This window comes from Haemaphysalis longicornis, unplaced genomic scaffold, assembly GCF_048455015.1.
Source record: "Haemaphysalis longicornis isolate Haplotype H1 unplaced genomic scaffold, Haemaphysalis longicornis Haplotype H1 scaffold_9, whole genome shotgun sequence".
NCBI lineage: Eukaryota > Metazoa > Arthropoda > Arachnida > Ixodida > Ixodidae > Haemaphysalis > Haemaphysalis longicornis.
This window is the reverse complement of record NW_027526460.1, coordinates 89,898,809-89,925,429: the sequence shown is the minus strand read 5'-3', so window position 1 is coordinate 89,925,429 and position 26,621 is coordinate 89,898,809. Positions and strand designations below refer to the sequence as shown.

Sequence of the window (26,621 nt, the reverse complement as noted above, 5' to 3'; positions counted from 1 at the left end):
TGTTGGTGCATGCAACTAGTGTTCAGCCACCAGAACAAAAAAATTTTTGTTCTTACGCCCATAAGGGGGAAATATCACTAATGCGGAAAGACGTATGGGGCGTTTACGTACCTCAGTTTCTCGTAGAACGTTCTCAAAGGAAATAAATATAAACGGAGCCACCGACCACAGAGTTCCCAAAAAGGCTTTGGGTCATCGAACTCCTGTACCATTTGCACGGCTCGTAGAATCAAACCTAATATACGTTTGAAAAAATATGTAGGTTAGAAAATATTGCACAAGCATAATCACATACCGAAGTCTAAATATTACTCCGTGTTTTTTTCTTTTTTCAAGATTTCCTGGTGCAAATTCCTTACGCTCAGAAAAATACCATGTAGCTGTAGCGTCCGCAATACAGATTTGCACGGAGTCAAAACACAAAGAAGTGCGCCACGGAAGCTGCATGGTTAACCTAAAGCCGTTAAGCGAAGCTTTCTTTAGGATAACTAAAGGAAACATAAATAATACTTATCGACCTCTGAAACGCTGCATCATCTGGACGAGTAGAAGCAAACATTATTACAACCCATTCATCTCGAAACCTAATTTCTATTCACCACATAAGCGTACACGCCGCAATTTTTTATAAGCTTAAGAAGCAAGGTAATTATTATTGAGTAATTGCAATAGGTACAGCTTTTCATAGAGAGGACATTCGGTACTTCATACAGGCGCTATTCGGTACCCAAAAATATCTCTCCCACCCAAAACGTATCTTCGAGAGATTGCTAGACTATATGTTAGTCGTCTAATATTGCGTGTTTGATGAGAAAAACAGCGTTGCTAGCATCTACAGTTTATGACTACGTGTTCGTGGTCGAAAACACGGTTTCAACGAAAAGTTCTATACTAGAAAGAAAATACTTTGCGTGCAATGTGTCAACAGTGATAGAGATATATACGTGAGAGTCCTGCGATTACGATGTATAATAAATAGTAGGGGTGATTGTATTCATATTTGTTTCAAATGGTCCTATACAGCTCTGTGAGCGCGACATTCAACAAAACGAACCTGTGACGCGTTGCTCACGTGACGGCGTTCGCGCACAAAGCCGCTACAAGCACTCGCCAACAATTCCTGCTGTAGATGAACCTTCAAGTCATGCAACGTGGCTAACCACCCTAAAACATTTTGCTGGCTGAGTGGAGGGAAGGAGTCCTTTTTTTTTCTTGATATAGATTTCATAGCAGGGACGCCGATAAGTAGTAATGATGTATGGCACTGCTATCCCATGTTAAAACAAGAAAATAAATAACATCCTTATATGATCCATTGTTGAAACATGACAATTGCAAACGTTTATCTATACATATATATTCTGTTTGTGGTATGCTTGCAGGCATAACTGCAACCATCACCTGCTCTGCATTCACAACACTGGTATTAAGCAAGCACACAGAAATTAATTATTTAAATGCTCTTTTCTGAAGACTTTCTTAGCAGCAAATCGGCTTAAAACGCTTAGAATATTCCACCGCCTGAAAATTTTGCTTGGCCACCGAAGACGGCGCCAGGACTATTACTTTTCTTAACTTCGAAGTTGTGAGCTTTGAGGTGTGTTTGTGGCGAATACTAACTGTACAATCATTTCTTATCTGCATAAAGTCACTCGCGTCGGAAACATATGTACATTGCTTCATCCAGACAGACTAACCAACGAAATCGAGTGTTGTACGTAAGCTCGATTAAAATGGGGTACTTTCTTCGTATTGCGGGCGCAAATTTTAAAATTTAGATTAGGGTAAGAACAGGAATTAAAAAAATCAGGCTTGAAAGAAAATGTTCGCCTCTCCATGTTCTCCCCGAAAATAAGCGCTGACATGAACAATAACCTGTGTGGCTAAACCCTGCCGGCTTCATGGAGTTCACAAAGGCGCGGAGCTGATGCGCGTGTGGAAGTTGTCTATACAAAGGGTTTAGGAGGATAGAAGTGTGCATTCTCATCAGGTCAGCAACAGTATACTCCTGCACATTGGACTGAGGGTATGAAAAAAAGCATTAAGGTATTTTGGCTGCGTGGCAGTTTGCCTACTGTTCCTTTGACGAAACTTGTTTCGAGTAAGTGTTCCCTCCCAGGCCTTTTGAACGGTACGCACTCAAAATGAAGAACCCGGAGTTAAATCGACCGCAGTTTTGTGCCCTAATTTTAAAATTTCCACTTCCCTGCTAAATTCTCACCTTTTGCACCCAATTAGCCAGATTTGCGTATGCTACCATTTCCAAGCAGCATGCCCAAGTTCAAACTGTTTAATAATAGCTGTCACACATCCTCCAATCTTATGAGTTCTTTCTCAGGTCTCAGCAATGCAACGGGACCTATGTCCTGTCAGGTGACGCACAGATATAGGCCAGCTTTGTTGTCATCCAAAGGTGAAATCAAAATCTCGAACTTTCACGGTTCGCCTACTCAGATAATGCACCCACATTCCAAAACCACGAGAACATTGAAACATGGAAGTAAAAATTTTCAACATGGAAGTTGTTCCTATCAGAGTCTTCTTGATAGTCCTTAAAAAAAACAAACACCTTGAATTCCTGCCTAAGTCCACTACGCCAAATGACACGTCCAGAAGCTACGTCGCGCATCCGTCGATGTCCGTAGGTCGACACAATATCGTGGCGTTCCATCTTGCTACAAGGGTCCGGCAAAGCCTATGCAGGCTTCGTAACAAGCACTATTACACCGAGCTGCTGCACGTCATTGTTGCAATTCCAAGCCAGACACGCAGAAAACACGTGCGTGGACAGCGGCGTCGTACCCGACCGTTAGAGGTCAGCTCTTCTCACGGTGATGATAGCGCCGAACTCCGCAATTGCAGCCACCATCAGGTCTTCTGTTCTGCCACGACGTGAGCCGCAGAGCATTACCCGTTGCACGACGCAAACGAGCAGAACACAAGAGACTGATAATTTCCCTCAGGTATAACACGTAATAAGAACGATTCCCATTGCTTCAATCGTCTTAGATGAAGTCAGTATCACCGACACCTTGCTAAAAGAAACACCACCACAAAAATCGGGCACCACCGCTACAGTCTCGGTCACCAGCACCGGCGGTGCCGGCACGTGGTGGGCGATCGAGGCGACACTCGGTTGCAGCGGCGGCCCGGGCGGCCAGGAGTTGCCGCCATGCGTCGCCCTCAAGAGGGCGAAGGCCTGGGCGCGGCGTGGTGGATGGGGCAGCGGCCGTAGTCCGGCTGCTGGATGGTCGACGTGGAGGCCGAGTGCAGGCTGGTTGAGGGGCGCGTGCCCAGGTAGCACAGCTGGGGCACGTCGTAGTTGGAGGAGGAGGCCAGGCTGCTTCCGCCGCCGCCCTGCGCGACCCCCTCCGCGGCCCTGTGCTAGGAGTCGGTGCAGTCGAAGTGCAGCGGTGACTTGCGCATCTCGAGCATCTGCATGATGCCGTTCTCCTGCGCGTGCAGGTCCATGGCGCTCGGCACGTACGTGTTGGCGGCCGTCGTGGGCAGGCACTTGGAACACTGGCGCCGGAGAGCGGGACGCTGCCGCGATGCTCGGCAGCGCACGGCAAACCGCAGCTCTTCGGCCATCTCGGAGCACAGCGATTGCTGCGTGGAACAAAATAACAAGTTCTGCGCGCCAGTAAAGCGCCCCGTTACGACCGAGAGGCAGCCCCCAGAAAACGGGGGCGTGGGCACGGAGTAAGAGGCACAGGAGGGCGGGATGCTCGAGGACGGGTCTTTCTCTGCAATGGCTGAGCCGGGCATGATACGAGCGGAGCTAAACACCCGGTGACTCCGTGATTATTGACTTCGCAGCCACGAATGCCTTGATTTCGTGGTGTTAACTAACTCCTTGGCATTAGGTGCGATAATTAGAGCAGGACACAACTTGTTCTGCAGACGGGTGTCTTCCGGAATTAATGGACCGAAATGGTGCAGAGCAAGGAAAAGGATTTAGTGAGCTTAATAAGTTCCATGCACCGAGTGGGACCAGCCCCGGCCGTCCTGTAGATCTTGCTCCGTGTTTTTTTTTTTTTTTTTTCGCGAACATGAAACACATGCAGTTATAATCCAGAATATTGTAGGTGCTTGCGCTTTTGAACCTCCACTTTACCCGCGATGAGATCAATTCTAGCGCAAGAAACCGCTTGCCTTTCTTTTCCCGAATAATTTACAAGCCAGAGAGCAAGCGTACTAGTAGCTAATTTCTCGTGGATGTTATCTACGTAATCACAATGCGTAACATTGGTCAAAAAGTTTTGTATGTATTATATCGGGGATATATTCGTTCTTTATGAAGTATTCAGCTGCATGTCTATCTTCTATGAAAGGGGATGTGTTTATCATTCACAAGCAGCGGATTGGGCACAATGTTAAAATGTGTTTGCAATTACTATCGCTATCGAAAGGCACTCAAAAGTGGGCCTCACTCGCGTTTTTAATAGAATTACTCTAAACTTTCGACTTGGTCAAACTACAGAATGCCATGCAAATTGATAGTATTGCATTTTCTTCAGAAGCTCTAGAAGCGTGACGGTGTTCTCGTAAATAAAGTTCGGTACAGCTATTATTTCATTTCACGGTCCGTTTTGTCAAATACATACCAGTGTCATCTAAATTATTCCTCTTTATTACAGACAACCTCCAAACGCGTGAAGAAATATTGCGGCATAAGAAGACGCAATTATCCTTTCTTTGGGCTGTGGGCACGAGAACGTGCACGTTTTGTTGCTGTTGGCAAGGCCTTCTGTACCTTGTTTTAGGAGTCCGACTTTTGTCTGAGTATTAGCCGCCACATATTGACAAATACAGAAGAGTAAAAACTCGTCCATATCAGAGAATCTTTCGAGAATCTTGAATGGAAGGACGGGTTTCTTTCCGTGTGATTAGAAGGCAGACTTAAGGGTCACGCTAACGTATCACTAACCAACAGGAGCTAGCAGACATAGCCATGTCAAATTTGCAGCCGCACAGTCTAGACTTATCGTCATGCAAGAGCGGCGGTGAAAAATAGCCTAAAATAACAAGCAGTGCGCTATCCTATGGCATATATTGGGGTCAAGTCCTGTGGTGCTCTGCCCAAGACTTTTATCTAAGGGACATGTGCGATATTGTCATATTTATTGCGGCATTATTCATAGGCTAACGAAATATCAAATTACGCGACGAAGAACACTAGCTCCGGTGCAGCTTTCACACTCATCGCGGGTCTTTCAAAATTGATTACTGTGGAGTTATTCAGCGTAGTACAAGAATTTTCGCACAGCTAATAATCCCGGCTAAAGTTTGCTTTGTCCGTACTTTCAATGTTACAGCGTTGCTTAACCAGATTTTCGAGCTGAGGGAACTATCCTACACAAATGTGTGTATGTGTGTAAAGGGGGGGAGGGGCAACGAGTCTGGGCAAATAATTACACGAAAACAATTTACAGTTTCGCAGAGATTTTTAAATAGCGCCTACCCAAGTCGTTTCCTTGCTCTGCGCGAACTATTCCTTTTCTGCTATGGCTTCGCTAGGTTCCTGAGGCTCTGGCATTTGAGCGACGAAGCTGGGCATGATTTGTATTGCGGGAAAGGCCAGTTCAGGATAAAATAACCTATGTTTATTGCATGAGCACAACTAAATTTCCGTGCTTTCGTCTACTCTCCTTGATATGTTTCCTTGTAAGAACGTACTGCTTGTAGCTCAAGGCCGCTTCTGAAGGAATACTCTTGCCTGGTGTGCACGCTCTTTACTTAGGAGAACTTGATTTAGTAATAGGATTAAGCCTGCCCCCAAAGGAAAAGTTCTAGATTTATACATGTTTCCTGACCCATTGACATAGCCAACGTTACTGCTTCCCCCTTCTCACTAACTTAACGATGACCGGCTTGTTACTAACGTGAAGGTGAAGAATAATAAATGATGTCTAGATCACTTTCATAAGAGGGAGATGTGGCATGGCTCTAAAGTGAAGCAGTAACAAGGAACGCAAATACAATTGTCCTCCCAATGAAAAAGAGTAAAGGATGAGGACTCTATACAGTAGACTATAAATGACAGATAACGTTCCTGTTGAGCAGAAGAATCTCGATTTCTCTCTAGTTACAAATATCACCGCAGTTTTGCTGAAGTATCGCTTTTATGGTTTTGGACCTTTCATTACCGTTAACGTTCTTACCAATTTCTTTCAATGACCAATTATTTGTTAGTTTTTTTCTCATAAAGACAAACTCGATCACATTGTACGCTAGCAGGCTTTAAAACTTTGATTTTTGCACGACATCGAAAGTTAGTCGCCCACAGATGTGGACAGGTGCTGTCTGTGTAGCTGTCCTATTCTATTTCCACAGATGGAAATAGAATAGGACGCCTACATAGGCAGCACCCCCCAAGAAAAGGAGGCGACTACCCACCCGGTCTGTCTGTGCGTGCTTGCGCGAGTTGACGCAGAATTCCATGATGGCAGTGACGATGGCCACTGCCAGTCCGCAGAGGAGCACGACGAACACGCCCCCGATGTTGGCGAGGCCCAGGGCGTTGGCCTTTCCCTCCTTGTTCTTGTCGTCCCGGTTGCAGGTGAGCCCGGGACTCTTCCACCACTTGTTGTACAGCATTTGGATGACGCCCTTTTCCTGGAGGTCGAGGATGGCCAGCGAGAGCTTGTCACGCCACGGTGAACCTGCAATCAAAAGTGGTTCCCAAAGAATTGTTCGCTTGGGAATCGTCGAGCCTCACTACCCCGGTGACAAGTCAGTCACGTCATAAGAGTAGCAAAAGGTAGGGTGACCCCCGCGCCCTGCACGGCCGGAGGGGATCCCGCATGCCGGATGTGTGATAATAAAGTGTTTTCTCTCTCTCTCTCTCTCACGTCATTTGTACTCGGCGTAACACGATGTATATCCAGCGACCGAGGCGATGTCACACCACTACTCCGCTAAAACTAGCACCCAGGTGGGCAGAGGGTTGACCATTTCGTGAACTAAATTACACCGGTTACACAGTTTACACTAAACGGAATAAACGTATAATGTGAACAAACGAGCTAAGGTGATGACTGCAGAATCGACTGTAGTCCGAAATGAGCACCGCCAGAACAGAAGAACGGGGCCGACTCCTTACGCCGCAAAAGAAAAACCCAGGACGTAAGACCGTTACACTGGTCGGAATATCGACTTTGCTGGCTACGTCCAATGAAAAAAAAAACGCGAGAATTTTGAAAAGCGAGAGGCTGACAGGAGGGGGATGTAGGAACGAGATACTAAAACAAAACTTTAGTTTTTTGCTTCCTGTTGTCTGCAGGCTCGCTCCGGGTGACAACGGGCCTCTAGGGTATATAAATCGTTCTGAACGCATGGCGTACGCAGGGGGAGAGGAGGGCTGTGCGCCCACCCGAAATGTTTTATCCCGGTGAGCAGAGGAGAGAACGGACAGGGCCACACGCTCTCTCCCTATCACCACATAGTCGCTACAGATAGTTTTCGTTGTGTCGCAAGCTATGAGCCAACCACACGTGGCTTAGGCTATTGTTTTGACCAAAACGACCAGCAACTTGGCAATTTTACTGGAGAAAAAACTTAGTAAGAAAGTCGTGCAGAATGCGGCGCCATCCCTATTTTTTGCAAATTCCCGTATTGAACAAGTTATTTACTTACGCTTTTCCTTCTCGTGGTTGTTTTTCTTTTTGTTACTTTTTCCTGCATTTCTGTGGGCCCTGCCTGATTTCGCACCACCGCCAACCCCCGCGAAATGAAATTTTAATATTGCCTTTGTCATGAACAATTGTTCAAACGTTGTAAGCGCCCTCATACATGCATCGTAAAACCTGTCTGGCAGTATTCACCCTGCTTGCTGTAAGGGACTTCTGAAAAAGAATGAGGGCAAATGGAGAGGCTGGGGACTGGAAATGCTTGTGGGAAGAGCTTTTCTTCTTGCTTCCCTTTATAAAAAAGAAAGTAGTTGTTTATGTTTAAATCAAGCATAACCTGACTTCCCTAACAAAGCCGGCAACGACAACGTATACCCCAGTGGGTCATGGGTGTGTCTGCTTCGTTTCCTCTGCAAGCAAAAGACTAGCATTAATCCTACTAAGTAATGAGCATAGGTCTATGCTGTGGGGCGAAAATTGTAACGGAGTAAAATCTAGCAATAGTTAAACCAACCCCCTTTAGACCTTTCTTTCTCTTTCAGCATTTTGTCATTTAGCGCTCCACAAAGAAACTTTGTGATAAAGAAAACTCAAGCACTCGTGTAGCAGCTAATCTCTGCTCTAATTTAATCCTGTCGAATAATGTAGCAATGGGGACACTTCTTACTTTGGAATGCTAGTTGCGAACTATATGAATACTTAAAGAAGTATTGGGATAACTATCAATAGGAGCGCCAAAAACATGGCACCCGTTTTCAATTACACTTTGGATTCAGCTACTTGGCTACAATACTCATTGAAAATGTCCGCAGATGTAACTTCAACCACGCAGGGTGTTAATAGTGTCATTGTTTCTCTCGTGACCTAAAAAATAATGCTTTGTGCATTACGATGTTTCTAGACGGTATTTCCACTATCGTTTCGACGTCCAAGTTGGAAAAAAAAAGCAGGCTGATTTGTCCGCGACTACTGCATGCAGCAAAATTCAATTTTCGAACCGCAGTATAGAGCTGCGCTTATTACTTTGGACGATTAATGCTAGTGTTTTGTTTGTCTTGTTCCCTTCTCAAGCTTTCATAAGAATTGCTCTTATGCTATGTTTTACAGCACAGGCGCTCCTCCGTTACTGTGTAGCGAACGTATTTCCAATGAATTTTGCCACGCTACCAGAGGATTTTTCAAAAATACTTTTTTTAGCGAAGCAATCACTTGTTTTCGCTACAGTACTACGTGACGGTCGCCGTTATAGTTGCTTTTTTTAAAACACCATGGCTGCGAACCACATTAACTTAGTTACCAGAAATGAAGTGAAGCAATTCCTGGCTGTGGGTGCCCTGACTGCGGTTAATTTCTTTTACACGCAGTACAACGGCGGCGCCATCATCTGGAGCAAGAACAAAATTCTTTCATGGCATGTGAGACGAGAGGGTTGGTTTTGGTGCCCCTAGATGGCGCCGCACTACCACTTCGTACAAAAATTGGTGTCTATGAAAGCTGCAGAGGCTGCAGGCGTAGGGGGATATATTTTATTGCGTAATAATTTGGTAGATGCAGTCGTTGATGTTGAGTTTGCACGAAACGGATCATAAATTTCAACTTTCTTCGAAAATTACAACGCGAACGGGTAAGTGGTTTACGCCAATTTGTTTTTTTTTTGTATTTTCTATTTCATGGTAGAAAACCGTGCGTGTACAGTCATGTACAAATGAATATGAACGTAAACACAAAAAGAGGAATTGCTTTCTATGCAAATTGTGGCTCCCTCCATTACAGCAGTAGAGATTGTAAACGTGACGTTCAAAGCATACCACAAAAGCGTCACTAGGTGATATCCACGAACCGAATTCCTCTATTTTGCATGTTCTGCGTCATATTTTCGTGTTCGCTTTTCACTTGTGCAAGACTGTACAGTCATTGACAAATGAAATGCAAACACGAAATTAGAAACCAGAACACACAAATTTCGTGTTTTCTTTCATTGCAAATCAACTTGCGGCGTGGCTTTATTACAATAACGAAGTTTGGAAATGTGTATTTCCGAATATACCTCTAGCGGGACGTCACTTGATCTCCACAATCTTTGGTTTTGAACGTTCTGCTTCACTTTTGCTGTTTCGCGCGTCAGAATATGATCATAAACCCCAAGTTCATGTTTTGAGAGATAACTGAAAGTTAAAGTCAACAAGCATCAACCACCGAGTTTCGTTTTCAACTCCATGAAGATTTTTCTGCACCGCGTGCTTGTCCCGAATACAAATTGGTGCCTCTGATAATGTCAAACAGCGAGATTTCTGGAACCACCGAAAATTGCACATTTTGAAATGGAGGTTGGGTTTCACCGCATGTCCTGGGCACCACGTGTGCTGATATATTTTTTTTATATCTGGCAAACTGTTTCGTGCGAGTCAGCATTTCTTCTAGGACGTGTTTTTGAAATGTCTCCCTACAAAATGTATATTCGAAGTTTTTCCTACTATCAGTGGTTTGTTATACACAGCTTTATTTTATTATTTTCTACAACCTGAGCAAAAGTTTGATTTGGATATTATTTTGCAACTTTGATCAATGAAAACATTTTAAAAACTGGTGTTGTTGAAAAGGGCGTTAAATCTTGTGTATTTTATGCTGCTGCAATTAGCACCTAACCAATATGCTTAGCAGAAAAATATGCTTCCTGAGACCCCCAAAAATCGGTAAATTTCCCGCGGTAACGAAAAAGTTCTCCCTAATAGAAAAAGCTTCCTGTATACCGGTAATGCACTTTATAAAGCCAGTAAGACAAATATGTTGGGATATACACAAATCCTTGTTCCAATCACTCGTGGCGGCACCTGTACATTAATTAGTTAATTTGAAGGAGATAGATGGAGTTGTTCAAACAGTGTAGAATGCGTTCCCTGCCAAGCATTGCGCTCCACCACTGCCCGAGAAATTGTCTGTCAAGCTCACCCATGGGCGTAGCGATACCGTATCCTTTGGAGTCTAGGGGCCCGCCCACTTGGGTAAGGTTGCAGTCTCGTTGGACCATGAAGTCGAGCATGGTCGACTCCATGAGGAAGGCGTAGTTCCCCTGCAGCACGCGTGTCACACCCTCTTCATAGGAGCTGACGAAGACCCCGGGTCGGTTCTCCATGAAACGCCACATCTTTTGGTACGTCTCGATCTTGGAATCCTGCACGGGGCATCCGAGTAGTCCATGAATGGCGTCGGTGAGCATAAATAAGAATGGGATTTTTCCGCGGTGCCATAAAAGGAAAGCTAGTTAAAGATGGCCAATAGACGAGGTGAATCCGAGTTGCTGGTGCTCTCATGCGAATTAGATGACAACTTCGCGGGTTTGCTTCGGAAAGCTTATGAAGCGGGAAATGTGGGGAGCGTTAGTTTTTTGAAGCGAGGCTCTCTATGAATCACTGGTGGCGACGGTCCGGTCAACAAAGAGCACTGCAGGAAAGCAAACTTTCCACAATGATGATAATTGATTATGAGGTTTAACGCGCCGACACTACACCGGCGATGAGGCGCGCCCACGGAGCAAGAATATATAGGAGGCGAAACGGCTCATTGCGGCAAGCGCGGGCGAGTGACAACATAATGTCACAATGAAAACCAAGGCGGACTGCAAAGCTTCGTAGCTGCGACGGCGAAGGAGAGGGCAGCGGCACATGATGGACTAAGTGATAGCGGCCGCACTTATTCAGCGGCTGAGCAGTGAAATTCCGATTGCGGCGGCCGCGCAGTTTCTTCACCCGCGGCAGATGCCGCTAGCTTAACGTATGGCGAGCGCTTGTGACATTATCTGACCGCGTTAGGAAGCATAGTTTCGCCTCCTATCTTATTCTTGCTCCGTGGGCGTGTCGCATTGAAGGGCTCCGGATTACTTTTGACCACGTGGGGATCTTTAACGTGCGCCGAAATCTCGAACACACGGGTGTAACTTTGCACAATGGGCGCCACAAATAGATGATGATGATAAGCGAAGACACATCCAGAGCCGGAAGAAAAACGTTTCCCGTGGTCGGAATCGAAGCTGGGGGCCTCGAGTTATGCACCCGGCGTCTATCCGATTGCGCCATCCCGAAACGGTTGAACCAGTTTGGATTTTGGCCGTTGGCTTTGACACGGGTTGAATGGGAACAAGCTCCGCGTTCTAACCATCTTTTTCGTATGAACGGGGCTTTGATTTTTAATGCTAGGCGGTGATCTTGTTATGGACGTTTGAAACGATCAGTTCGAGTCATTTACGTTCAGGCGAGTCTGTCAGAATAAAATTAGACACGTTACTTTACCTAGCTCATATCTGTGCAAGCCTTACCATAATAACAGGACAGAATTCTCTCCGCATAACTGAAGTTAGGGTTTCTTATATATTTTGTCGCCATTTCTGTCACTAATAACTACTCGGCACTAATTCCGCTCAGTACTGCCATTAAATTATAAGGTTCTACTAAATTTCGCAAAAATAATTACATAGCACGAGAAAGATTGCTTGCTTCGCTGAAGAAATGCCAGTAGATGCTACAATATTCTCCAAGACAGAAGAGAAAGTGCATCAGACATGCAAAGAATTGAATCATGGATACCCTGCGGATTATCATTCAGTGCATCGCCAGGCAAGCGGCCTGCTGGAATGCATTTTTTTATGTTTTAGCTCTCACAACCAAACATGTTAGGCACACTTTACCGCGCATAGTGGAACTACACCAAAATCTCCCCGCGAGGGGGACTCGAGTAAATGCGTCGCATAGGGGGTGGGTGTATTGCGTTAACGTTTAGTGTTTGGGGAGTTGGTGGTAGTGAATGCGTTGTATCAGCAGCTTCTTGACGTAGTTTGAATGAGTTACGGATATAAGGCGCGTTCGTAGCCTCCCATTCTGTGTCGGCTTTGTGGCGCAGTGGGTAGAGCACCATGTACATTGCGTTCCGCCCGCAGGGTCGAGGGATCGAAACCAGGGGCCGGATAGTATTCTTTTTATATAGTGTAGGGGGAGGGGTGCGGCTACGACTACGGACGTCAACCCGGGTGACATCGTGAGTTACTGAAGTGCTCTGCATTTAAAAGTCTAACCACCCACTCACAGTGCTTTCCTCACAAACAAGTGCAGGAAGAGCCAGTGCTCAAGGACCCTTACCCTGAAGAAGGTCATTGTTGAGCCCGAGTCCAGCGTGCCGTACGAGATCTTGCTCTGCTCGGCGAGGTCCTCGACGTTCTCAATGGGCGTGATCATGCGCTCCACGGTCAGGAAGGCGGCCAGGTTGGCCGTGTACGATGAGATGAGAATCAGGGTGAAGAACCACCAGATGGTGCCCACGATGCGCGTGGACGTCGCCTTGGGATTCAGGTCACACCCCTGGTGCATGAGGGTGACGATCGTGAACCAGAAGCTGTTTCCGAGGCTGAACTGGTTCTCCATGACGCCGGCGTCTCTCACGCACGTATGCGGCGTTCGCCACTCGTACGGACTAAAGCGGGCCACGATGAACATGGTGAAGGAGACGAGCATATAGGCGGCCAGGACGTACAGCCAGATGTCCACGTCCAGCGGGCTCATGAAGGAGAACAGCCTGACGGGCATGCCCGAAGGCAGCATGAAGAGGATGCCTATGCCTAGGTTCATGAAGGGCTTGGTGAAGTCGATGACGGACTCGCGGGCGTAGTTGATGGTCATCGGCGCCACTGCCAGGTCGGCGTTCTTGTCGATGATCTCCCGAACCATGCCGTTCCACTCGCCCGTGGTGGTGTTCTCGACTCCGAACTTTTTGTCGGGCACCAGGTACAGCTCGTAGTTGAAGCCCAGCAGGTCGGCAATGGTGCGCAGGAGGTCGATACAGAAGCCGTCGAAGCGGTCGTTGCCGGTGAGGTTCTTGTTCTGCTTCATCATCACGTACGGTCGGGACTGCATGGTGACCCCGTCCCGTTGTGCCGCGGAAGAATTGGCCGTGTGGGAAAGGAAAGAGACGGGGCGTCATTAGAAATGTAATGTGCGTGGTCTAGAGCTATCGTCAGCGAAAGTGGTTATCCCGAATTATGAGCACCCGCATGCTTTAAAAATTACGCCCACCTCCCCTCGCGGGAACCCTGGTGTGATGCGACGCTGAGGGGGGGTTCAAGCAACCGTCGACCGAAAGGCCGCCGGAGAGCGGCACACCGGTTATATGCGCAGCGCGCCCGAAGGAGAGGAGACCGCGGAAGAGAGAGTACTGCACATGCGCCGGCGCCAGTGTGTCTGCCGCGGCTATGACGCAACACAATCCAACACAATCCACTTTAATCCAATCCAATCCAATCTAAATCCAAATCCAATCCAATCCAACCCAATCCAAGCCAATCCATTCGAATCCAATGCCTCTCGCGAGAGAGGGGCATCGGAGAGGAGAGGGGGTTTGCGGCGGAGAGCGCAGCTCGCGCGGCGAGGCGAATGGGGGAGGGGCGGACGACAACAACGCCGACGACGCTGCATGGACAAGGCGATGCAGTCGCATCTAAAAGCACCATTTTTGTATATTAAAGACGATAGTCTTTCTTGGGCTACTTAAACCCAGAAATTTTGGTCTGTCTGTCTGTCTGTCTGTCTGTATGTATGTCTGTCTGTCTGTGACTTGATTCAGCCACCCGGCCAAAGTGAAATTAATATTGCACAATAGTCTTATACACTCACAGCCAAATGTAAACGTCTAAGCCCAGTTTATATGTTCATACTTGTCAACTTTGTTGAACAAGAACAAGACATTACGCAAATATAAGACAGAAAATTAGTACACAAGGGATATTTACAGTGTTTCTTTATTAAAAAATTCATGGTTGCTCGGTTTTTTGATAGCAAATGATAATCTACATCTACTGCAGAAAACCGCCGCCTCCTGGCGGCATATGAAAAATCACGCGGCAACAGCAACGAAAGGTTCCACTAGCTAGGTTCCACGTTCTGCTTGAAACGCACGTGGAGCACGGCCAAGCGGCTCTATAAACCTTGTAGTCGGCCGCCTCCATTCACGCGCGTCTCCGCCGAACTGCAGGAACCCGAGGAACCCGGCCTGTAGCAGTGGAACGCGGTAAATTCAAATCGCCTTGCGCAAACCTTTAGTGTGTTTACCGTGGGATGAGCGCAACGGTACAGGAACAGCATGAGAGGTGAGCGGTAAAGCAAAGGGGGGCATTTCCTTGGCAAATGTCTACAAAGACTATCGTCTTTTGACGACATTTGCAAGGAAAGGAGCAGATACGCGGCCAATTTTTTTGCCACTGGTCTTATTCCTGTACTTGATCTGTTGTACAAATACACGACCAGTATTTATCTCACGTTAAAAATGTTTTTTTTATAAATACAAAAAATAGCGCTACGCGTGATTATATTTCAGGAACTCATCAATCCTTGAGAATTGTAAATGTTTTACTGCGTTTATGGCTTAGTTGAGTTTGGCCGCATAGCGGACAAAGGAAGGTTAAATTCATGAAAAATCTGAACCCCTTTATCAACCTTCAGAAGTATGTCAGTGCAATTGTATTTTCGAAAAGTGACCACAAATAAAATATTCAATTGGAAATGACCCCGAATCAAAGCATTGTACAACAAATGTGCTAAAATACCGATTAAAGTGTGTTGCGAGATCAACTGCACATGCGGTATGAATTGCAATTTGACAGAACTTTATGTATGTGCGTACCCATCGGGGCGCTGTTCAGTGAAGTGCCGGACACTTAAAGTGCCACCAACAAAGCCCCATTTTTTTAGAAAGTGTGATTTACCGTATTTCTGAGTTAACTAGCCTAATGACGTTTGGGGAGATTCCAGTTTTATCCGGCCGGACAAACCCGAGGCTGTGCGTTTTACGGCGATTTTCCTGAGCCTCATGACGCTGCTGGAAAGGTTTAGGAGTGGGGTAGTCATGTCTTTTCAATTACTTTATAAAATGTTCACGCAAAGCGCGAATAATAATTCTTCATCGTACTGGCTGAGGTAAAGCTCCTTGCGCTTATACAGTCGTCTGAGCAGTTAGGCGTCAGATAATTCGTTTCGGGATAGTCTCGGCTAAACACGAGATGCAGACGTTTTCTGCAGTCGCACTTGTTCCATTCAGCCCATGTATTGGTAGCAAATAGAGTACAGAAACGTTTCCAAGCCATGTGCACGTTCACCCCGTGCGCAGGTACTCCGTCGCAAAAGCCCCGCCACGTTAGCCCCGTCTCTCAAATGCCCGGCGAACCATAGCCCCGCGCCATAATCCCCGCGTCTCAAAAGCCCTGATGCCAGTTTTTCTGAAAATGGCGATACGAGGAAACATAATTTTTGGCGCCTAAATGTTTCAGAAATAGTGAGATAATGTTCGAGGACCATCTCAATAAAACGGTATAGGGAGCGAAACGAACGGATACAGAACTTAGAAGGCAAAAAAGCTGTCTTCGTTTGCATGAAAACATGAAGTCTCCCCCCGACCTCCCTCACGAACTAGCTCGGAGATGGCGTACCTTCCACCTTTAGATGCGCTACTTCGGTTGCGAGTGGACCAAGTAGTGTAGGAGTGAGGCCCTCTGCTGCGGAAGTGATAACAACGCAGTGAACTTCGTCATGCCCGCGTCCGTGACGAAGCCGACGTCTCTGGGAGTGCCTCTTCGGCCGCGCCAAGCCTCGTCCAGTGGACGCGACATTCAGCACTAAATGAATTACTTAGCCATGTAGGTTAATCAGACCCAAGAAGGGCAGGATGCGCTCTTCAAACATGGCTACATGTCATGCCAACATGAACGACAGCTATATCAACTAAATTGAAAATTGCAAGGCATGGGGAGGAAAACATTCACCATTGTTTTTTTCCTCTCCCGTATTTACGACTCCTTTCATACGTCGCACAGAAAATTACGATTCAAAAAATAAAAGAAAAAGCAAACAAATGTAGAGTACCGTGGGCTGAGATTATGAGTACGGCGCTTAAAAAGGGGGTCAGCCGGCGTGGAGCAATCGGCACGGGGCAAATGTGTCAGGGACTCGTGAATACGGTGCTTTCAAAAAGGGGGAAAAGGAGCAGCGCTTCCGGCGCGGAGCAACTGAGACAGGGCTTTTGAATTCTTGGGATTTCGTGCACCACCCGTTTCCGACACCCTTGTGAAGAAACTACTTATGACGAGTAAATGAAAGTCGGCGCATCGATACAGTCGTCTTGGCAGTCTATCCTACAATGAATTTAATGACTCACCCCAACATTCGCTCCGTCGCCGAGGGATTGCGTGCGCCGGGAACTTATTACCAAAATAGGCACGAAAACGCACACGTTTACGTGAGAGACGGCCGTTCCTCAGTAACGCATGACCCGATGGGCTCCTTGTGCATGCTTAGGGAACATGTGTTTTATTAGAAAAGCCTTTGGTTCTTTGCTCACTCAAAAATCCTCCATTTTTAGAATTTTCGGGGACATCTAAATGTTGGTTATGATATGAGAATGCGTGAGTATTACTTCTCATTAACTTGCGCAAATATATGTGTGTATGTATGTTGACGTCGTGGTTACAGGGAAATAGCGAATTTACTGTCACGGCTGATGCCATTACTACAGTTCAATCCCCCAGAATGGGTATATGAGAACTTCGAGCTAACATGTTTGCGTCACAGCGTAAGGGGAGAGAGGGAGACAGAGTAACTCGAGGCTCAGTCCTAGCGAGTGTCCCTCAAGTGAGAGAGGCGCGCCAGGTAATCTTGAGCCCTAGTGGCGGTCAGGAACCATACGTCAGGCCAGAAGCTCCCGGTCACCTCCACCCAGGTAGTGGGAGGGTTGGGTAAACGGAGCGGGGGTAAGAAGGGACATTCCCAAAGGGCGTGGTTTCTCTATCGCCACAAGCCGGGCAGTTTGGATGGGGATATAATGTGGGTAGATGTGGTGGAGGTCGTGTCTGGTGGGGACTGAATCGGTCCCTAATTGCCATCATAACCTATCTAGGGGTGAAGGAAGCGATGTGTGAGGCAGCGGTAGTTCTGGCCGCTGTATGCGGTAGTGTGTGTTAATGACGCTAAAAGTAAGCAAGGGTTCGCGGGCGTTTCGTGCGCCGTGCTTTGATACGTCCACGTCTGTGGCTCGGTAAATGAGCCCTCAGGTGTCCAGGGGAACCCATTCAGCACCGACAAAGGCCACGTGGCCTGAGGTCCAGTGCAGGATTATGATTTTGTTGGGGGAGGGCGGGATAGGAGGACTTGACAAGCAGGGAAGGAGATGTGTCCCCGTGCAAAATTTTGTACGGCCGTTTTAAAACCGGAGAATATGTGAGATCGGGGCGGTTTGTGTTTCATGACCAGCGCAATGGCCGCTTCCGCGGCCTCATGGGGGTGTGCTATGCGGATGGTGGTGGCGGCTGCTGGTATCGGTCTGTCTCCTGTAATAATAGCAGCAGCGAAAGCGGGTTGGTGTCTATATTTTGCGGCATTTACGTAAATAGTGTCAGTGGATGGGGGGAATTAACGCAAGGGCCCCAAAGCTCGGGCCCTTCATCGGGCTGCGTGGTGGGTAGGATGCATATGAGGGGAAGGGGAAGGATTTCGATGTTCCCGCGGTGGGATAGGGGTAGGGGGTGAAGGTGGTTAGGGGGCCTGGAGCAGTGAGGTTGAGTTGGTGCAGGAGGATCGAACCTGTGGGAGTTGTGGATAGATGAGCAAGCTGGCTAAGGCGCCGTGCTTCCAGGAGCTCGGGAATCGTGTTAAAAGTACAAGTTGAGAGGATGCGGAGGGTAGAGGTGTTGGGTGGAAGGATACGTGCTGCTCTGTACACCCTGTGCTGTACGGCTTCGAATTTGTCGAGTTCTGATTTTAAAAGCGATAAGTAAGGAATGGAGTACGTGAGTCGTGAGGTGGGGAGATCTGCAACAAGTTGTAATCTCTATTTTTCGGAAGGGCCGAGGCCGCGGGCTGTGATTTAGCGGTTAAGTCCTACCATTTGTGTTGGGTTTCGTCTGAATGCTTGTATCGTGGAAGAGTTGCCTCGATTTTTCTGTAGGGTTAGTCCGAGTATGGTTAGGGTTGGCGTAGATATTACTGGCTGGTCATTGATGTGAATTTGTTTGGAGGGGAGGGGGGGAGGGGGGGGGGCAGGGAGTACCCCGGCGGCGTAGACTTAAGATGAGCATGTGGGACTTTTCAGGGGCGCATGATAGGCCTGCCGAGTGGGCGAAGTTGTGTATGGTGTCCTAAGGGGAAGTGGGAAAGATTGGCCTCTTAAAGTAGCTGTCATCTTCGTTGTGTAGCCCTGTGGTGTGTGTATGTGAGAATTGTTAGTGGGTATAGGTTATCATAGAAGCTAAAAGAAAATTGGTGAAGCGACCGTACGCATCTTTTTTTTTTTTTGTGCGAAAGATATAGTGAACCATAGCGCGCAAAAATTCAGGAAGAGACCGGTACTGGGGCCCCCATATCCAGCACTTTAGATCTGCGGGTCTGCCAGGATGGAGCCCTGTGCCTCGGAGGTGATGCGTTCGGGCGTCTCTAAGGCCTGGGCAAGTCAAGATCGCCGTCCCTATTCCTATGAGTAGCAATTCTGTTAGTGCAGCATTCAGCCAACGTTAAGTGGTTGTAGGTTGGCCCTACCGTGCGAAGCAACGTCAAACGTATTGTACATTGAGCTGCGAGCACCGTCTGATGACGTTAGGAGAATGACGTTAAGAATCGTCACGTTAGCAGCTACGTTGCCCATAGAATACCAATGTGAATGTCAGGCCGTCGTATACCTTCTTCGCTGTCAATTCGGAATTTCGTTTAGAGGTTTCTGGCAACATGCAGCCTTGGGAATTGCCATGACAGGTTCCGGGTCGACAGTAAGAGCCCAGCCTCACTTGGTGTATTTGATACGGTGGCTCAAGGGGTTGTGAATCCTCCGAGGCTCTCTTTTGCTTATTTCTAAGCTTATTTGCAAGTGCCACTGTGCAGCAACTCCAGGCGTACGTGTCTGCATCTCCGCTTAACAACTATCACAAGCTGTTGGTTTTGTGCGGCTTAAACGCAGTAGGAATTCTATTCGACATTACCTTTTAACACTGAGACACAATGCAACACTGTCCTTGATTTCTTAGCTTTTACTTTTTTAGAGCAGCTAAATCGCACAGAGAACTGTTTTCTGTACTTATGAAACCTGTGCTCACTGGCACATCAAATGAGCAAGTTTTAAAATCGAAACATTTCTCTCATCCCCCAGGTAAGCTGCAATCTCCACACCTCATTACCCCAAGTTTACCGTTACAGTATGGCAAGCCATGCCTCAGACTCTCTGCCTTGTCGTTATTGTGTGGCCCGGAGAAATTGTGCAGTGTTATTGAACTATTTTTATACTGGTAATTGGCCAGTAGTTTTATCCACTCTGACGTTCACGCACAAGTCGACTGCATCATAATGATTGTACTTATTGTCGAGGACCAGTGTATTCCGAAGAACAAAAAATACTCTTTGAACAGGCCTATTTCCTATGTAAGCAGCTCTACTATAGTTCCTAGCCTGACACTGTGGAAAACATTGTGATCAGTGAGCCTTATAAATTCTCGGGGTACAGTCTTTGTGAAAATTGGCTAGGCCGAACCAAAAATATGCAGGCCGCAAAAAACTTAATGTACAAGCTTACGTCCCCGTAGAGGCTGATATGTTTTATGCCTGGAAGCTAGAGCAAAAACACCTTTCTTTCTTATTGGCATAAAATATTTTTGTTGCATTTAAAGGTAAAGCTAATTCTTTGAATTAGTTGGGCTCGAGAAGGCTTAAGATTGGTCTAGTAATTTTTACGAAGGGTGTACATCTGCTCCCACTCAATTACTTCAGATAGTAGCACCAGCTTGTTGGAGTCCTCCGGTGATGGAGCCCCTAAAAACTCAATTTTAGACCGTTAAGAGGCGGTAAGATACTTTGGTCAGTCCACAGAGTGCCGGGGGAAGTTCATTTCGCGATTAAAGGCATGAGCGTGGGTGGCTCCAAAGCATGAAGCCCTTGATGTCCTTTCCAGAACGGTATTTATAACTGCTTCTTACTTAGTGTTTTTATCATATCTTCGTTCCTATCTGAAGATCCATATTTAATTACTCCTTACTCACCATCGCAATTCCTTCTACATGAGAAAGTTCCAGAATATGTATCCCGCCTCTAATTCAGGCAACAAAACAGATTCAGCGAACTACCGGCCGGTTGCAATACGGTTTGGTCGGTAAATAGCCTTCGGGCGCGCATTACAGGTATTATTGTCGAGGTAAGCGATTACAGCGTTATTGCCTAATCAGCATGGCTTCATGACTGGGCAAACAACAACTAATGTTGCTTTCTTTATGATTGAGGCTTAAAAAACAGTTATATTCAGGGGCTATACGGGGTAATTATACAGCCCTTAGAGAGACCTTAGTAAGGTACTCGACGTCATCGTTCACCCAACGTTGTAGATGTTACTTTAGTTTTCTTACTAGCAGCTGTCTGCCTAATAGAAGCTGTTACGCGAGTGTTAAGGGTGAAACATCTGTTGATAATAGTCGAAGCCGTGGAGTGCCTCAGGGATCCGCGTTAGGACCTTTTCTGTTCTTTTCATTATACATCCGCCGATATTAAGCGCTAATCTTTCTTTCTTTCTTTGTGCTGATCTTTTTAAGGAATACAAAACAATTCATTCTGCAGAGGTTCACATCGCCCTTCAAAACATTTAATCTCTCGCAGGCTGGTGTGCTGCTATAGGGTAATTTCAAGTCCAGCAATAACCAAAATTATCCCCTGCAGTCGGAACACACATCCCTTCCACTTTCAACAAACAATATACAATGACCGTCTCCCTACGGTGTACGAGGTAAGACTTGAGGCCACTCTTCAAAACACCACCACCTGCACTCCTACACATTTCAGGCAGAGGGCGAGACAGGCACTCCCCACTCTAGACTCCGTATGCAGGTCTTTCTCTGATTTTATTTTTTTAAATGCGGAGCATTTCTTAGGCTCGCCTGGTCCTGCGTCGTTGATGGCGGCGCCGTCCACACGCTCACTGCGCATGCGCAACTCTCCTCCTTACACCCACAGCTCTGCGATACTACACTATAAAAAAAATAAATAGTTAGCGGCGCCCGGTTTCGATCCCACGACTCTCTGGCCGCAACGGGAGGTACGCGGTGCTCTTCCCACTACGCTACAAATCCGGGACAGGAGCAAGTGCTACGAACGCGCCTTATGTCCTTGACTCATTCAAACTACGTCAAGAAGCTACTGATACAACGAAGGTATGCTAAGCTGAACGTCAACGGAAACGACGAACTGAAAACTTTAGAGGGGGATGCTGAATTTCCCGTGGGAAAGCTGTGGCGGGAAGCGCCACGCGCCTTGCAGCTCAACCAGCCCCGTCCGCAGCGCCTCTGATGCTGATTGTGCCAGGATGCCCCTAGGGATTGGCCAACCAAAGAATCCATCACGAGATAGGTTCGCGTTCAACCACCGTCGTCATCTTCCCGTAGGGGAACCGCCGAAGAAGAAGAAGAACGAGAAGACAAAGCTGCGAAGAGGAGGGCGTGTACATTGCTCTCAGCCGGAGCACCAATGTCAACAACCTTTATCTCACCAAAGCTGACGGAGATTACCAATTCTACCACAGAGACAACATCGACAAGAACATGATGGACGAGTTTCGGCGCCTCGAGAACCACCGCCTACTCACCGTAACACAACAGCACTTGCGTGCCTTTGCCACCGGTGTGAACCCGGACGCGGAATTCCCTCTGGCGCTAGTAAAAACCACATCACTCAACATAACGGCAACACAATGGAACCACACGGAACCGCCACGATGCTTCGCATCCTCATCAGGGTTCCCCACGGGAAGATGGTGTAATTTTTTTATTTGTTCCTGTCGTAAACTTGTATATCTCAGTTCTCGTTCCTGAATTAGAGAACTAATCTGTTTTGGAAGGAGAATGGGGAGTCCGAAAATAAATACTTTTTCAGGGTGCGGGAATAATTGTTATCAATATGTAAGCACCGGCTCGGAGTTCTCCTTCAACCTCTAGCAAACATCAGCTACCAACACTTGATTCAGGTTGACGAGGCCACCATGCTGATCTCGTTATTTGCAAGCTCCTTGGAGGAGTCATTTCATGGCCGCAACCTCAACTACGGCCCCTCCTTTTATTGTTAGTTTGCAAGTAGTGCGCGGGGTAGCATTAGGTATTTCATGTGCAAGTGGTAATCGTAATTCTCCGGTCCACCTATTGCAAATCCTCGGCGACTTTCTTATGATACGCTGGATGTTTTCGATGGTTCCCTGCCGTGCGGGGCTAATCAATGGGCTCCATTATCTGCTGTTCTGTGGTCTCGCAGTATCCGCAAAGTCATCCAATGCTTTGCCATTTTTTTTTATTGCGGAAGTTTCGGAAGTTTCGCTATTTTCCTGGGTTACCAGTGCACTTTCCGAAAATCCCGCCTTAGTAAGCCCCTTCACTATGTCGCAAATGTACTCTCGATATTTCAAGTCTCAAGACCCGCCAGTTTGGGCTGGGCGTTGATGAGTCAGTAAGCCAGTCAGTCGGGCACATCTCTTTAGAGGTATAGAAGAACGGACTCGCTCAGGAACACGGTTTGCTTCTCCAATGATGCGGCACCACCATTCGGGTGTTCTCATTAGGTATGTTTCGTATTGTTGGCGAATCTTCATAAAACAGGGGAAATTACAATATTCAAGAAGAGTGAAATTACTGCTTTCAGATTTTAAAGAACTTTATCAACAGGTATTCGGCCTAGCAGATGGCTTGCATATTCAGTGACACCTCACTGTGGCGCTTTCCGTAGATGGACTTTGAATGGTTGTAAAAGCACGTTTTCTGAATTTCCAGGGCGCATGCTCTGAATAAGGCCAAAAAGGCGGCAGTGATTTGAAATAACATAAACACGGGCCTATGTCATAAGGCCCATGGAAATACCCGTTGAATAACGCGCAGTGCCCTTTGTGGGCAAAAATAAATTTCGCAATGTAGCAATATTAGTAACTTGTCTTGGGCTACGTGCAAATGCGCCAAATATCCAGCCAGCTAATATTTCGCTGCCTGTTAATGAAAAAGCATGAAGGAGCCTTCTTCCCGGAAAGCATCAGCGACATATTACTGCATCTGGAGCAAGAAAGCACACAAATAATTGCGGCATATCGGTTACTTCCGTGTGGTAAAAACAACATATCATGGCCCGTTTGCGTTCACTACAAGCACATCAACGAAGGTGCAAAAAAGACGTACCTGCGCAACCGCGCATTGACGCCGTAAATATGGTCGTCAGTCGGTATCTTATTGCTTCCCAGTTTACCTACGATCCCGCTACGCACTGGATGTAGCAACCGGAAGCAGGGACAAGGTGGAAAAGCTTTGCCATTTGCGATGACCCTTTCATTGCTTTCTCCTGTGTTTGTTTGATTCCTCATTTTGTTACGTTATGGCTTATATACGCTTGTACCCTTCCTTTAATACGTCCAAGTAGTTTATATGTGGTCTTTACTGAGGGAAGTACCTGTGTTTCTTTGTCAATAAATGTATTAAGGCAAGTTACTGCAATAATTGTTCTTTTCTTTCAGTTAGTAAATCAGTCTTCCTTTGCTGAATTTTTTCTCTACTTAGTCTTTAGCAATGTGAGTGTTATGGGTGATATCACGATATATGCTCAATTTTTTGTGCCCACCGCCTACCTCACCGCTGTTCCTGGGCACTGAAAAACGTGGGGAGGTATGATTAATTGATTGCTTTATTTCTCGATCGATCGACCGATGGATTGACAGATTTATTTATTTATTTATTTATTTATTTATTTATTTATTTATTTATTTATTTATTTATTTATTTATTTATTTATTTATTTATTTATTTATTTATTTATTTATTTATTTATTTATTTATTTATTTATTTATTTATTTATTTATTGAAATACCCATCCGCCATTGGTCCCGTGCGCCTAACAACTGCGTTTTCCAAGCAAAATGTATTTTCCCTTTTACGCCTATCGCTGGGGAAGACGCTTGCCTAACCACAGAATGAGGGTGTTTTAACGAAATTGTACCACAGTTTTCTCGTTGTTGGGAAGGAAACTTGAGGCCCAAAATGCATTGTTACGGTGAGTTATCGCCAATGAAACTCCGCAAAAGGGTGCGCTATTTTTTTATTTTGAACTGTGCATTTGTCTTTAAATTTGCGGCTTCCCAAAAATACAAAAAGAGCAATTATAGCACTTGATATGGTGAATATTCCCAAGAGGAATCATTAAAAACTATCGTAAGTGCACGGCTTTTACTTGACTGGAATCTACCTACATGCGGGAATAGGTTCTCATTTGCGTGACAAAAGCTCGATGTGGGCGAGTTGGAACTTCCGAAGTGCGGCACCGTGTTTTTTTGTTTTTTTTTTTTCTTGCTTGTCTACTTTTCTCGCCCCATTTCAGCGCACCGTTCACCCCTAGTTGCACTTACGCCTCTTGTTTTCTGCTGAAACGGTCGTTCTCAATAAATTCCGCTGCCACCTCCTCGTCCCTCCGTCGTGCTGAAGCACTCCATACCTACGATCGTTTCCAATGATAATTCATCCTTCAGGAAGAAGGGAATCAGGGAGACCGGTGCGCTCGAAATTTCGCGTAGGTGGGCGCATAAAGGGCGGGAATAGAGAATCCGTGGCGCCTACGCACGCCGCGATCTTCATCGTCGGGCTCGGTGTAGTACGCGTTTCTCATTATCCTACGGCCAGGAACAATGCGTAGGTGGGGCTGCGGGCTTCTAGGCCTTCTCGAAGGGATCGGCTGAAATTATGTGCGCATCAATTTGTTATTTTTGTCTTTAAAGGGCAGTATTGTCAAATCGCTGCGCAATATTTCTTTAAATACCGTGTTTAAACCAAATAAAATTACCTGCCGTTATTTTCACTAAGGGCTAATATTAGAACAAACAATAACAATATAGCCAACTCATTACACCACATCTTTCCGTGTACAGACTGTTATCACATGAAAATATAACCAAAAAGTTAAATTGAACTGGAGAACTTCATTATAGTACAGCAAGAGATCCATTCCTTGGCTTCTTCAAGCATAGCAGCAAAGCACAAATATGAATGGCTTGGATAATAGACACCACCTTTGTGAAAACATGTTTCTTTGTCGTTATGGTTTGTCTGCAGTAAATCTGTACAACCGATTTCCTTGATATGCTGCAAATGAGCGCCCCTTTATAATCTACACATGCGTCGAGCCCTTTTTTAGTCTTGAGAGGGCTCACTGTCACGCATAAGTATGTCGTCTGATTAAATCATGCATTTTTCTTCCTCGGATTATGGCTACACTATCTCTTTTTTTTGTGTCGGAGCAATTGTTGGTCAACAATTTGGCTATCATTCACAAATTCCTGACGACATTGAGGGACTTCTTTGGCTCCAAAAACGTTTCTTCTGATGCTGATGATTTTTATATTACATCCATATATTGAGTAAGTGGCTAACTAAGAATACTTCCGCCAGCTGTTAAAATAAAACCAGAAGACGTGGAAGCTGCAAGGTTCAATTCAGCAAATGATTTGCGCTGGTAACGGATGCATGCACTGCAACAAGCTTTTAGCTGTTCTAGTGTCGGTTTTTCTCAGCACTCCGGGACACCTAAGTTAAAGGCTGCTTGCTAATTTTAATACAACAGGGCAGGTGAACATCTATCGAGAAAGAAGGTGTTCGATGTTGTAATTGAACCTTTCGAGGGGTCACTTGACGCGCCACCGTAGACTCTAAAACACTCATGTAGTAGTTGCTAGTTTTCTAGTGTGAGCTACACTGGCCGAGGTTGAGCAGTTTCGCGTGGCTCCTGGAGAGTCGTGCTGCCCATGCGCGAGGAGCAGTGACGTCTCACGGCGCACAACTTGCGCGCCGGAGCCGCCGCCGCCGCGACTGGACTGCACTGGACTGGATTGAATTGAATCGGATTGGATTGGATTGGCTCGAATTGAATTGGATTAAATTGGATTGGATTGGAATGGATTGGAAATTGTTTTAGCAGCAGTAA

The 26,621-nt window shown here is 46.3% G+C and overlaps 1 protein-coding gene across 2 annotated transcripts in view; it reads right to left on the bottom strand.

Moving 5' to 3' along the window:
* Positions 1-211: 211 nt before the first annotated feature.
* The window catches only part of LOC144153912 (glutamate receptor ionotropic, kainate 2), a 511,191-nt gene continuing 484,781 nt past the window's right edge, over positions 212-26,621 (bottom strand). The window contains exons 11-14 of one of the 2 annotated variants that reach the window (XM_077685670.1): positions 12,761-13,525; positions 10,581-10,803; positions 6,400-6,665; positions 212-3,633 (exon numbers count right to left, since the gene is read on the bottom strand). In XM_077685670.1, coding sequence (XP_077541796.1) covers positions 3,385-3,633; positions 6,400-6,665; positions 10,581-10,803; positions 12,761-13,525 — 1,503 coding nt within the window. In that variant the 3' untranslated portion in view covers positions 212-3,384. The remainder of the gene's footprint in view (positions 3,634-6,399; positions 6,666-10,580; positions 10,804-12,760; positions 13,526-26,621) is intronic. The other variant, XM_077685671.1, reaches the window with a different exon arrangement.